Consider the following 14,172-nt stretch of genomic DNA (forward strand, 5'->3'; position numbering starts at 1 on the left):
AAAAATGCTTATAATCACCTTACTGCTCACTCTCCAGCCCCATTCCCAATCTGTTCCTCCGCACATCCTCTTATCAATGCAGCAGAGCGCTGAATCTCTGGGACGCATTTGAATTATTCTATTTCTTTTCAAAGTCATGTAAAGCTCATTGGAAGTGGTATTATTTGACTTTAGTGTTATTTGTGGGGAAAAATTTTACTAGAAATCTTGTGTCTAAAATGGTTAACAAATTATTTAAGCGTTCTTACCTGATTCTCAATATTAGACGTGAAATTAATATATACTTCTGATGATTTGTTCTTTAAATCTTCAGTAAAGTTTTTATTAACAATCTTAAACTCAAGTGGAACAACAGCAGTAGGTATGGCGGTGGTTGCTTGTGAGATTGCTTTGCTGGTTGAGCTGGATATAGTTGTTAAATTGTTGTCTTCTTTTGTACCTTGTGATGAAATACTAGTAACTAACGATGTCATTGTGGTAGTGGATGGTAATATAATCATTCCTGAAGTTGTGTTGGTGGATGTTAATGTAACTGGCGATGATGTTGATGAGGAGTTAACTGTTGAATCTGACATGTTACTAGTAGTTGGATGAGATGTTGTAATGTTGGATGTTGCTGCTGATGTAATTTGAGGTGAAGATGTGTTGGTGGATGTTAATGTAACTGGTGATGATGTTGATGAGGAGTTAACTGTTGAATATGAAATGTTACTAGTAGTTGGATGAGATGTTGTAATGTTGGATGTTGCTGCTGATGTAATTTGAGGTGAAGATGTGTTGGTGGATGTTAATGTAACTGGTGATGATGTTGATGTGGAGTTAACTGTTGAATATGAAATGTTACTAGTAGTTGGATGAGATGTTGTAATGTTGGATGTTGCTGCTGATGTAATTTGAGGTGAAGATGTGTTGGTGGATGTTAATGTAACTGGTGATGATGTTGATGAGGAGTTAACTGTTGAATCTGAAATGTTACTAGTAGTTGGATGAGATGTTGTAATGTTGGATGCTGCTGCTGATGTAACTTGAAGTGAAGTTGTGTTGGTGGATGTTAATGTACCTGGTGATGATGTTGATGAGGAGTTAACTGTTGAATATGAAATGTTACTAGTAGTTGGATGAGATGTTGTAATGTTGGATGCTGCTGCTGATGTAACTTGAAGTGAACTTGTGTTGGTGGATGTTAATGTAACTGGTGATGATGTTGATGAGGAGTTAACTGTTGAATCTGACATGTTACTAGTAGTTGGATGAGATGTAATGTTGGATGTTGCTGCTGATGTAATTTGAGGTGAGGATGTGTTGGTGGATGTTAATGTAACTGGTGATGATGTTGATGAGGAGTTAACTGTTGAATATGAAATGTTACTGGTAGTTGGATGAGATGTTGTAATGTTGGATGCCGCTGCTGATGTAACTTGAAGTGAAGTTGTGTTGGTGGATGTTAATGTACCTGGTGATGATGTTGATGAGGAGTTAACTGTTGAATATGAAATGTTACTAGTAGTTGGATGAGATGTTGTAATGTTGGATGCTGCTGCTGATGTAACTTGAAGTGAACTTGTGTTGGTGGATGTTAATGTAACTGGTGATGATGTTGATGAGGAGTTAACTGTTGAATATGACATGTTACTAGTAGTTGGATGAGATGTAATGTTGGATGTTGCTGCTGATGTAATTTGAGGTGAGGATGTGTTGGTGGATGTTAATGTAACTGGTGATGATGTTGTTGAGGAGTTAACTGTTGAATATGAAATGTTACTAGTAGTTGAATGAGATGTTGTAATGTTGGATGCCGCTGCTGATGTAACTTGAAGTGAAGTTGTGTTGGTGGATGTTATTGTACCTGGTGATGATGTTGATGAGGAGTTAACTGTTGAATATGAAATGTTACTAGTAGTTGGATGAGATGTTGTAATGTTGGATGCTGCTGCTGATGTAACTTGAAGTGAAGTTGTGTTGGTGGATGTTAATGTAACTGGTGATGATGTTGATGAGGAGTTAACTGTTGAATCTGAAATGTTACTAGCTGCTGATGTAACTTGAGGTGATGCTGATGAGTTGGTAGATTGTGTTGCTTGTGAAGTGAATAATGTTGAACTTGATAATGTTGAAGTATTGGAGGATAATGAAGTTGACAGAGATGTTGTAATGTTAGATGTTGTTGCTGATGTAATGTCGGATGATGCTGACGTGTTGGAAGACTGCATGTCTTTTGTAGTTAAATGAGTTGAACTTGTTGATAATGATGCATTAGAGGGTGATGACGTTTGCAGAGATGTGATATTTGATGTTGTTGATGTCATTTGTGATGATGTTGACATGTTTGTAGATTGCAGGGCTTGTGTTGTTAATAGAGAATTAATTGATAATGTTGAAGTGTTGGAGGGTGTTGAAGTTGGCAGAAATGTTGTAATGTTGGATGTTGTTACTGATGTAACTTGGGATGATGTTGATGAGTTGGCAGATTGTGTTGCTTGTGAAGTGAATAACGTTGAACCTGATGATGCTGAAGCATTGGAGGGTGTTGAAGTTAACTGAGAGGTTGTAATGTTAGATGTTGGTGCTGAGGTAAAATGGGATGATGTTGACATGTTGGAAGACTGCATTGCTTGTGGTGTTATTGGAGTTGAATTTGTTGATAACGTTGAAGTATTAGAGGATAATAAAGTTGATAGAGATGTTGTAATGTTTGATGTTGTTTGTGATGTATCTTGAGATGATGCTGATATGTTGGGAGATTGCATTGTTTGTGATGTTAATGGAGTAGAACTTGATGATAATGTTGAAGTATTTAAGGGTGATATAGCTGGTAGAATGGTTGTACTGTTGGATGTTATTGCTAATGTACTTTGGGATGATGCTGATGTGTTGGATGTTTGCATAGTATGTGATGTTGATAATGTTGAACTTTCTGATAATGTTGAAGTGTTGGAGGTTGACAGATATGTTGTAATATTGGATGTTTGTGATGTTACCTGGGATGATGTAGATGTATTGGAAGTGTGCATTGTTTGTGTTGTTGATAGTGCTAAACTTGTTGATAATGTTGAAGTATTTGATGATGATGAAGTTGGCATAAGTGTTGTGATATTGGAGGATGTTGCTGTAGCTTGAGACAGTGATGACTCATTGGAAGGTTGTGTTGCTTTTGATGTAGATATAGCTGAACTTGTTGATAGAGTTAAATTATTGGAGGGTAATGAGGCTGGCGGTGGTGTTGTAATATTGGATGTTGTTAATAAACCTGGTGATGATGTTGAGGAAATTGAGAGTTCAACTGCGTGTGATGAAGTTGATGTTACTGTTAATGAAGTTTCATTTGTTGAAGGAATTGCATATAGCATTGCTGTTGTTTTATCTAGAGCTGTTGTATTATTGAGAACTATGGTTGAAGTAGAAGTGTTATAGGAATTTGAGGTTGATAGTGAAGTATTGTTGCCAGAAGCTGTTATGGCTGACGTTGAAGTATTCATAATAGTAGAGGTTCTTGAAGTCACATCAATTCCGGATAGTGTTGTGGTGCTAGTAATTTGTTGAGTTGTTTCTACTGTAAGTGTAATAAATATAAAAGTTATAGCATTACATTTAAAAAACATACAAAGCATTAACAATGGTTGACTAAATAATTACTTCAAAATGTACACGGTTTTAAGGCAATTGAAAAATGTGTTATGTAACATAGCCCAGGGTAAACTGAATGGACTTTGTTAAAACGTAAAATATAGCTATCATTCAAAGTGAGTTGGCAGAAGGGCATTTTGTAATATAGTAGTATGTCATAATGGCATTGTAAAAAAATAAATAAAATGCTCATTAACAAACTGAATTCAGCAGTAGTGAAAACCTGGAAATGCCTGTCTAAAGCTATGTAGGATCTATGCTGCTCTATGTTAATCTAAACAGTTTTGAAAAAAAAAATATGAATCTTGGCCTGCGTCTTTCCTTTAACCCCTTAACGCCGCAGCCCTTTTTAGTTTTTTCGTTTTTGTTTTTTGCTCCCTTTCTTCCCAGAGCAATAACTTTTTTATTTTTCCCTCAGTATGGCCATGAGAGGGCTTGTTTTTTGTGGGATCAGTTGTATTCTTGAACGATACAATTGGTTTTACCATATTCTGTACTTGAAAATGGGAAGAAAATTCCAAGTGCGGTGAAATTTCAAAATAAGTGCAATTCCACAACAGTTTTTTGGATTTTAATTTTAACATGTTCACCAAATACTAAAACTGACATGCCATTATAATTCTTCAGGTCATTATGAGTTCGTAGACATCAAACATGTCTAGATTGTTTTTTATTTAAATGGTGAAAAAAAAATCCAAAGATTGTTTAAAAAAAAATTGCGTAATTTTCAGAGACTCCTGGTGTCTCCAATTATCATGATCTGGGGCTGGGTGAGGGCTTATTTTTTGTGTGCCGAGCTAATGATACCATTTTGGTGTGGATATGATATTTTGATTGCCCGTTATTGCATTTTAATGCAATGTTGTGGCAACCAAAAAAACGTAATTCTGGCACTTTGACATTTGTTTTCATTACGCCGTTTACCAATCAGTTTAATTCTTTTTATAGCTTGATAGATCTGGCAATTCGGAACGCGGCAATACCAAATATATGCATATATGTTTTTAATTGTTTTATTTTGAATGGAGCGAATGGGTGGTGATTTGAACTTTTATATATTTTTTATTTTTTTTATATTTTTAAAAACATTTGTTTTTGACTTTTTGCATGTTAACGGGTTAACATCCACTGGTGGGGCTGTTAGGGGCACGTGTCAGCTGTTCAAAACAGCTGACATGTGCCCGGAAAGATGTGGGCTCATTACCAGAGTCCAAATCAAAGTACGGCACATGTCGTCAAGGGTTAATCACTAACTGAAATGAAAGGAAATGTGTCATCAGAAGATTATCTACTGTTTAACTAAGTTTCCTTGTGTTTAATATATGTTATTAAAAAATGTTGGTAATCATTTTTTCATATCGAGATCTATATTAAAAAATAGAAATTGTGCAATTTTTACACTGCACTACCATAATCGCCACAGAGGCTAACGAATTCCACCCGGAACATCATTCCAATGAGAATCTCCAATCCGGTCCACAGACAATCCCGGATCCTCCATACCACCAGAAAACCCACAAGCCACTTAAAGTGCAAGGTAAGTACAGATCTAAAAAGATATAATATGTATTAAAATTCAGACCTCTGTGGCAATTATGTGTGGACTGGATATGGCAAAGATGGAAAATAATGTATTTTTTAGTAACTTTTATATTAAGATTATTATAGTTTGTATGATTTATACCCACATATAATATATTTTTTTATATATATAGATTTTTTTATTCTGTATTTATGCCCACATATGTATTTTCTCACATATGCATATATGTATGCATATATATATATGCATGTGTGTGTATGTGTATATATGTATGTATGTATTTTCAGAAGAGTTTTTTCATTTTATACTGACCCATCTAGTTTATTATTGTTGAAGGAATGATGTATTGATGGATTAATTTGATGGATTTATAAATATGTATAGTATATTTTTTTATTTACATGCACATATGTATTTTGTATATATTTATAATTAACATCATGTGGATTATATATTGTCATTGCATTAATTTAAAGTATATATTATATTATATTCAAGTGAGGTATGAGTTAATGTTGGGATATATTAGCATAAATGCAATTATTATATCGGTGAGATCTCCAGAAACATATGCAGTATAAAATATTATGTTTCGCCATGTAGCATAGTGACCCACAATGTCATGGATTTTTTCTATGTAGTATAGTTACCCATATCTTCATGCATGCCTCCTATACTGCACTCCGGGTGGTGCGCATGCTCGGTCTGTGATCCGGAGTCTGTGCAGACCACGTCCCCGTGTCCTTGGAAATGTTGGGTACTTGGCCCCGTACATCCGGTCACGTGGGGCGGGTGCTCAGACTTCCGGGTCGTCCTGACCGCACATGCGCCGGCAATACTGGGGGCGACAGAGATAGGAGGATGCACAGTATAAAAATATCCTTCGGACCTACATAATTACCCCCTGATGAAGGAAATTGTCCGAAACGTGTGTCGGGGTGCGTTATCACAGGACAAGGCGACCCGTAAAGGTATATACATATAATCATCTTGAGTCCTTTTTAGCACTTATCAAATTTTGTTTGATTCAAGCACATGGTTTGCGTGTTCAAAGCTCTCTCAGCACATTTGCACTTTAACCCCTTCACCCCAAAGCCTGTTTTCACCTAAGTGACAGGGCCAATTTTTACAATTCTGACCATTGTCACTTTATGAGGTTATAACTCTGAAACGCTTCAACGGATCCTGGTGATTCTGACACTGTTTTCTCGTGACATATTGTACTTCATGATAGTGGTAAAACTTCTTCGATATGACTTGCATTTATTTGTGAAAAAAACAAAAATTTGTCGGAAATTATGAAAATTTAGCAATTTTCAAACTCTTAGTTTTTATGCCCTTAAATTAGAGAGTTATATCACATAATATAGTTAATAAACAACATTTCCCACATGTCTGCTTTACATCAGCACAATTTTGGAAACATAATTTTTTTTTGTTAGGACGTTATAAGGGTTAAAAGTTGACCAGCGATTTCTCATTTTTGCAACAAAATTTGCAAAACCATTTTTTTACGGACCACCTCACACTTGAAGTGACTTTGAGGGGTCTATATGACAGAAAATGCCCAAAAGTGACACCATTCTAAAAACTGCACCCCTCAAGGTACTCAAAACCACATTCAAAAAGTTTATTAACCCTTCAGGTGCTTCACAGGAATTTCTTGAATGTTTAAAAAAATTGAACATTTAACTTTTTTTTCACAAAATTTTTACTTCAGGTCCAATTTGTTTCATTTTACCAAGGGTAACAGGAGAAATTGGACCACAAAAGTCGTTGTACAATTTGTCCTGAGTACGCCGATACCCCATATGTGGGGGTAAACCACTGTTTGGCCACATGGCAGAGCTCGGAAGGGAAGGAGCGCTATTTGACTTTTCAATGCAAGATTTGCTGGAATTGAGATCGGAGCCCATGTCACGATTGGAGAGCCCCTGATGTGCCTAAACAGTGGAAACCCCCACAGGTGACACCATTTTGGAAAGTAGACCCCCTAAGGAACTAATCTAGATGTGTGGTGAGCACTTTGAACCTCCAAGTGCTTCACAGAAGTTTATAATGTAGAGCCATAAAAAAATTTTTTTATTAATTTTCACAAAAAATGATCTTTTTGCCCCAAATTTTTTATTTTCCCAAGGGTAAAACGATAAATTGGACCGCAAAAGTTGTTGTGCAATTTGTCCTGAGTACGTTGATACTTCATATATGGGGATAAACCACTGTTTGAGCGCATGGCAGAGCTCGGAAGGGAAGGAGTGCCATTTGACTTTTCAATGCAAAATTGGCTGGAATTGAGATCGGACACCATGTCGCATTTGGAGAGCCCCTGACGTGCCTTAACAGTGGAAACCCCCCACAAGTGACCCCATTTTGGAAAGAAGACGCCCTAAGGAACTTATCTAGATGTGTGGTGAGCACTTTTAACCCCCAATTGTTTCACTAAAGTTTAGAATGTAGCATTGTGAAAATTAAAAAATAATTTTTTCTTTCCACAAAATGATGTTTTAGCCCGCAATTTTTTTTTTCCCAAGGGTAACAGGAGAAATTGGACCACAAATGTTATTGTCCAATTTGTCCTGAGTACGCTGATACCCCACATGTGGGGGGGGAACCACCGTTTGAGTGCATGGCAGAGCTCGGAAGGGAAGGAGCACCGTTTGAAATGCAGACTTAGATGGAATGGACTGCAGGTGTCATGTTGCATTTGCAGAGCCCCTGATGTACCTAAACAGTAGAAACCCACCACAAGTGACCCCATATTGGAAACTAGACCCCCCAAGGAACTTATCTAGATGTGTTGTGAGAGCTTTGAACCAACAAGTGTTTCACTACAGTTTATAACGCAGAGCCGTGAAAATAAAAAATATTTTTTTTTCCACGAAAATGATATTTTATCCCCTATGTTTTTATTTTCCCAAGGGTAACAGGACAAATTGGACCCCAAAAGTTGTTGTCCAACTTGTCCTGAGAACGCTGATACCCCATATGTTGGGGGGAACCACTGTTTGGGTGCACGGCAGAGCTCGGAAGGGAAGGAGTGCCATTTGAAATGCAGACTTAGATGGATTGGTCTGCAGGCGTCATGTTGCATTTGCAGAGCCCCTGATGTACCTAAACAGTAGAACCCCCCCACAAGTGACCCCATATTGGAAACTAGACCCCCAAAGGAACTTATCTAGATGTGCTGTGAGAGCTTTGAACCAACAAGTGTTTCACTACAGTTTATAACGCAGAGCCGTGAAAATAAAAAATATTTTTTTTTCGACGAAAATGATATTTTATCCCCTATGTTTTTATTTTCCCAAGGGTAACAGGACAAATTGGACCCCAAAAGTTGTTGTCCAACTTGTCCTGAGAACGCTGATACCCCATATGTTGGGGGGAACCACTGTTTGGGCACACAGGAGAACTCGGAAGGGAAGGAGCCCTGTTTTACTTTTTCAAAGCAGAATTGGCTGGAATTGAGATCGGACGCCATGTCGCGTTTGGAGAGCCCCTGATGTGCCTAAACAGTGGAAACCCCCAATTATAACTGAAACCCTAACCCCAACCCTAACCCTAACCCTAACCCTAACCCTAGCCCTAACCCTAGCCCTAACCCTAGCCCTAACCATAGCCCTAGCCCTAACCCTAACCCTAGCCCTAATTCTAGCCCTAGCCCTAACCCTAGCCCTAACCCTAGCACTAATGGGAAAATGGAAATAAATACATTTTTTTACATTTTATTATTTTTCCCTAACTAAGGGGGTGATGAAGGGGGGGTTTGATTTACTTTTATAGCGCTTTTTTGGCGGATTTTTATGATTGGCAGCTGTCACACACTAAAAGACGCTTTTTATTGCAAAAAATAGTTTTTGCATCACCACATTTTGAGAGCTATAATTTATCCATATTTTGGCCCACAGAGTCATATGAGGTCTTGTTTTTTGCGGGACGAGTTGACGTTTTTATTGGTAACATTGTCGGGCAGATGACATTTTTTGATCGCTTTTTATTCCGATTTTTGGGAGGCAGAATGAACAAAAACCAGCTATTCATGAATTTCTTTTGGGGGAGGCGTTTATACCGTTCCACGTGTGGTAAAATGGATTAAGCAGTTTTATTCTTCGGGTCAGTACGATTACAGCGATACCTCATTTATGTAATTTTTTTATGTTTTGGCGCTTTTACACAATAAAAACTATTTTATATAAAAAAATAATTGTTTTTGCATCGCATTATTCTGAGAGCTATAACTTTTTTATTTTTCTGCTGATGATGCTGTATGGCAGCTTTTTTTTTGCGGGACAAGATGACGTTTTCAGCGGTACCATGGTTATTTATATCCGTCGTTTTGATCGCGTGTTATTCCACTTTTGTTCGCCTGTATGATAATAAAGCGTTGTTTTTTTGCCTTGTTTTTTTTTTTTTTTTTTTGCGGTGTTCACTGAAGGGGTTAACTAGTGGGATAGTTTTATAGAGCGGGTCGTTACGGACGCGGCGATACCAAATATGTGTACATTTATTGTTTTTTTTTTTTTTACATAAATAAATGGATTTATTGGGAAATGTTTTTTTTTTTTTATTTGGGGATTTTTTTTTATTTTTTTTTACACATTCTATTTTTTTTTTTTTTTTACTTTCTAACATTGTCCCAGGGTGGGACATCCCTGTATTAGATCAGATCGTTGATCTGACACTGTGCATAGCACACTGTCAGATCAACGATCTGACAGGCAGCTTAGCTGGCTTTCCAGCGCCTGCTCTCAGCAGGCGCCGGCTAGCCAGGTCACTTCATGACCCGGAAGGAGTCCGGCGGCCATCTTGGATCCGGGGACTCCTTCCGGGTCACCGGAGCAACGCGATCTCATTGCGTTGCTCCGGTGGGAGAGCGCAGGGAGCCCCCGTCCCTGCGCGATCCCTCTCTATGCCGCTGTCTCTACTGACAGCGGCATCAGAGGGGTTAAATGCCCGCGATCGGCGATAGCGCCGATCGTGGGCATTGCTGCGGGGTGTCAGCTGTCGTATACAGCTGACACCCGCACCCGATCACCGCGGCGCTCAGCGCGAGACCGCGGTGATCGGTGCGCCGTACTAGTACTGCTGCTGGCACTAATGCAGTGCCGGCAGCGCAGTACTAGTACGGCGCGTGTCGCGAAGGGGTTAATAATTCTGGAGTGGATATATGCAATTTGATTTTTTTAGTACATTGCATCTTATATGATTAACTTTGGAGTGGATAAATGCAAAGTTTATGCACTGCACACTTTAGCCTTTGACATTTTTTATACAAGGGTTATATTGATTTACACCTTGTTTTTTATCTAGTAAGGGACTTATTATTTGGTATTGGGTCCGCCAGTATAATGTTATGATATGTCCTGTGATGCATACTGAGTTATTTGTTTTATATGATATTGTTTTATTGTTTTTAATTGTTGCCACAAGGATCACACAATAAAGGCATATTTTGATATAAATCCTGGACTGGGTTGTTTCCTGGCTGTCCATAGATTGGTTGATTGGGTTCTTTACTCTCCCATTGATGCGGTGAAGTAGTCCTGTGCCCTTAATAGAGAAACACCCCCAAAACATACTGTTTCCACCTCCTTGCTAGACAGTGGGAGCGGTGTTCTTTGGGTCATAGGCAGCATTTCTCTTCCTCCAAACACGGCAAGTTGAGTTAATGCCAAAGAGCTCAATTTTTGTCTCATCTGACCACAACACCTTCTCCCAATCACTCACAGAATTGTCCAGGTGTTCATTGGCAAACTTCAGATGGACCTGCACTTGAGCAGGGGGACCTTTACGGCATAATGTGCTACCAATGGTTTTCTTGGTGACTGTGGTCCCAGCTGCCTTGAGATCATTAACAAGTTCCCTCCGTGTAGTTTTAGGCTGATCTCTCACGTTCCTCATGATCAAGGACACCCCATGAGGTGAGATTTTGCATGGTGCCTCAGATCAATGTCGATTGACAGTCATTTTGTATTTCTTCCATTTTCTTACTATTGCACCAACAGTTGTCTCCTTCTCACCCAGCATCTTACTTATGGTTTTGTAGCCCATTCCAGCTTTGTGCAGGTCTATGGTCTTGTCCCTGACATCCTTATAAAGCTCTTTTGTCTTGCCCGTGTTCTAGAGGTTAGAGCCTGACTGATTAATTGAGTCTGTGGACAGGTGTCTTTTATAAAGGTGACTATGTAAGACAGCTGTCTTTAATGCAGGTAATAAGTTGATTAGGATCATCTAACTGGTCTGTAGGAGCCAGAACTCTTAATGGTTGGTAGGGGATCAAATACTTATTTCTCACTGCAAAATGCAAATACATTTATATAATTTATACGATGCGATTTTCTGGATTTTTATTTTGATATTCTACCTCTCAATGTTAAAATAAATCTACCCTTAAAATTATAGACTGTTCATTATGGTAAATGTAATAGGGTTAATACAGTATATTATGGCACAGCAATACAACTAAATACAATATCATGGGAATCACTCTCAGTACTAAGCCCGTCCCCTTGGTAAGCTCTATAAACACCTCTGGCGGGGGTCACCAATATTTTCCACTAGGCCACATGTCCTAAATATGCCCATCTCTGTTCCCTGAAGCACGGCCCCAGCCCACACCCTGTACTGTATGTCTATACTGTAATAACGGCACACAGGAACAGTTTTCTGCATCTGCCAGATTGTCTTCGAAACCTGGTTTGGATCTAGTCATGAACTTCTACTGGCTCCACTTACGGATCTTCTACTGGCACTAATCACAGACTTCTACTGGCACTGGTCACAAGCTTCTATTGGGGCTGGTCATGGACTTCTACTGGCGCTGGTTACAGACTTCTACTGGCATGGGGCGTGGATCTGACCAGTGTCTGACCGCTCTCGGCTGATTCTGTGACGATGGTGGCTGTAAGCCCACCTAGCAGACACACAACCTGTCCTGGAGCCAACTCCCTCTTCTCGGCCCAGCCAGGCCTTTTATATTTAGCAATTGTGACACAAGGTGTAACATGAACTGGTGTCATCTTCAAACTCTTCCTCTGTCAACATAGGTTACCAATATTAGATTCCAACTACTGTAATTCTTTATTTTCACTTTCCCCTTTGACCAGCAGTTGGTGGTGTTCGCTTGCAATTACTCAGCTAGGCATCAACTTCAATTGTACTTTTTTTCTATTGTCCACTTCCTTATAATAGCACCAACGTATTCTGCAGCACTTTACAATTAAATGGGGACATGCACATGCAGCAAAGACATTGCAGAGTAACAGATAGTGCATCAGTTACAGCACGAGTGAGGGCCTTGCTCACAAGCTTACACTCTATAGTGAAATGGGGGTGGGGGGAAATTTTCTTGCCGATTGTATTGAATACTTTAGGTAAACAGCATTTTTCAGATTCTAGCTTTTGATGTTTGGGCTAGATTTAACTCACCAGTCATGAACAGGAGCAGAAGATATATTCTCCACAAATTCATTGCTGAAGATATAATGTTACCTTGGAAGTGCCTAGAAAGAAACAAAAAACACATGGCAGGTGTCAGCTTTGTTATACATTTCGCATCTTCCTCTATCAACATCGAGATGAGATAGAACTGATTGCTTCTGATCAACCCATTAGAAGCTGCTGTCAATGGCTTACAAGAGCACATGAGTGGTCACATCCTGAGGGTTAATTTACATGCTCATCATCCCTTTTTCATGGTTTTGCGGTTTTGCGGCAAACCCCTATCAGCCCTGTAGCTGGGCTTCATGGGAGATTGTTCATTTCATAATATACTGCAATGCATAAGTGTTATAGATTATATAGTACAAGCAAAAATGTAGCAATCTTAAATATTGAAATCACCCCTCTTTTCCCATTATAAAAAATAAAGGATTTTTGGGATTTCTGTGTCGGCAAAAGTATGATATGCCAAAATATAAAATTATTTCACCCATAAAGTAAAGCCATAGAAAAGCAATGTCAGATAACAAATAAATCAAACCAATAGATACTAAAACTTGCCCTGCGGAAAACAAGCAGCTACATTGGAGGACAACCATACGTTAAAAACGTTTTGAAATTTTGAATTTTTTTTAAAGAAATACAATTTTTACAAAGCAGTATACTTTTTGTATACTAGATTATTTTTACTGCAGTGACCTCTGTGAAAATAAAAACCCTAAAAATAATGGCGGAATTGCACATTTTTTTACCATTTTACCCCACATAGAATTTTTTCACTGTATTTCAGTACTTTGTATGGTAAAAAGAAGTTATAGCTCTTTGAAGAAGGGGAGTTAAAAATGGAAGCACAAATAGAAAAATTGGTTGTGACAGGCATAAATTAAAGGGGCTGTCCAAGATCAAAATAATGGTTTTCTTTTCTTAGGAACAGCTAAACTTTTGTCCATAGGATATGTCTAGACTTATAAGTTAGCAACATACTTTAAAAAGAATGAGCCGAAATACCAGTCAGTCATAGCTGATTTTTAAAAAAATTTTTTTAAATAACTTTGCTACTTTTATATTTTATTTCCTGTTTTTTTATAATATGCTAAATATGTTGCTGTCTTGTACAGAGATCATCAAAACTGACAGCCTTTGTCTCCATGTGGGTTCACAATCTCAATCACGTACACATTCAGGGCTGGACTGAGACTGAGAATCAGCAATGGCATTTGAGAGCCCACTGCTTGTGCAGCTAAAGCACAATTCCACCATTTTTCTTTCAGCGCTGGAGTGGTGCTACTAATCTAAGGTCTCATACCATAGTATTATACTTAACTATTATAAGCAAACTTGTGTGTTTGTGAAACGTACGTTGGGGTTGACCGGTGCTCCCGTGTTGCTACAACAATGGGTAAATGTTAATTTGATATTATTGTGAAATTGCATTCATGTATCTTGCATCAGTGCCCCCTCCAGCGGTTCTTTTTGATCGCTGTCATTGTCTGCAGAGTGTGCATTGTGCAAACACATGCAGGTTATACTTTATTAGCAACTTACCACTGAACCGCTCTCTGCTGCTT

The 14,172-nt window shown here is 38.5% G+C and overlaps 1 protein-coding gene across 1 annotated transcript in view; it reads right to left on the reverse strand.

Annotated features, from left to right (window-relative positions):
* The window catches only part of LOC138676451 (uncharacterized), a 101,891-nt gene that overhangs the window by 44,456 nt on the left and 43,263 nt on the right, over nt 1–14,172 (reverse strand). The window contains exons 2-3 of the mRNA XM_069765760.1: nt 12,593–12,666; nt 249–3,550 (exon numbers count right to left, since the gene is read on the reverse strand). Coding sequence (XP_069621861.1) covers nt 249–3,550; nt 12,593–12,666 — 3,376 coding nt within the window. The remainder of the gene's footprint in view (nt 1–248; nt 3,551–12,592; nt 12,667–14,172) is intronic.

This window comes from Ranitomeya imitator, chromosome 4 (assembly GCF_032444005.1).
Source record: "Ranitomeya imitator isolate aRanImi1 chromosome 4, aRanImi1.pri, whole genome shotgun sequence".
Lineage (NCBI taxonomy): Eukaryota > Metazoa > Chordata > Amphibia > Anura > Dendrobatidae > Ranitomeya > Ranitomeya imitator.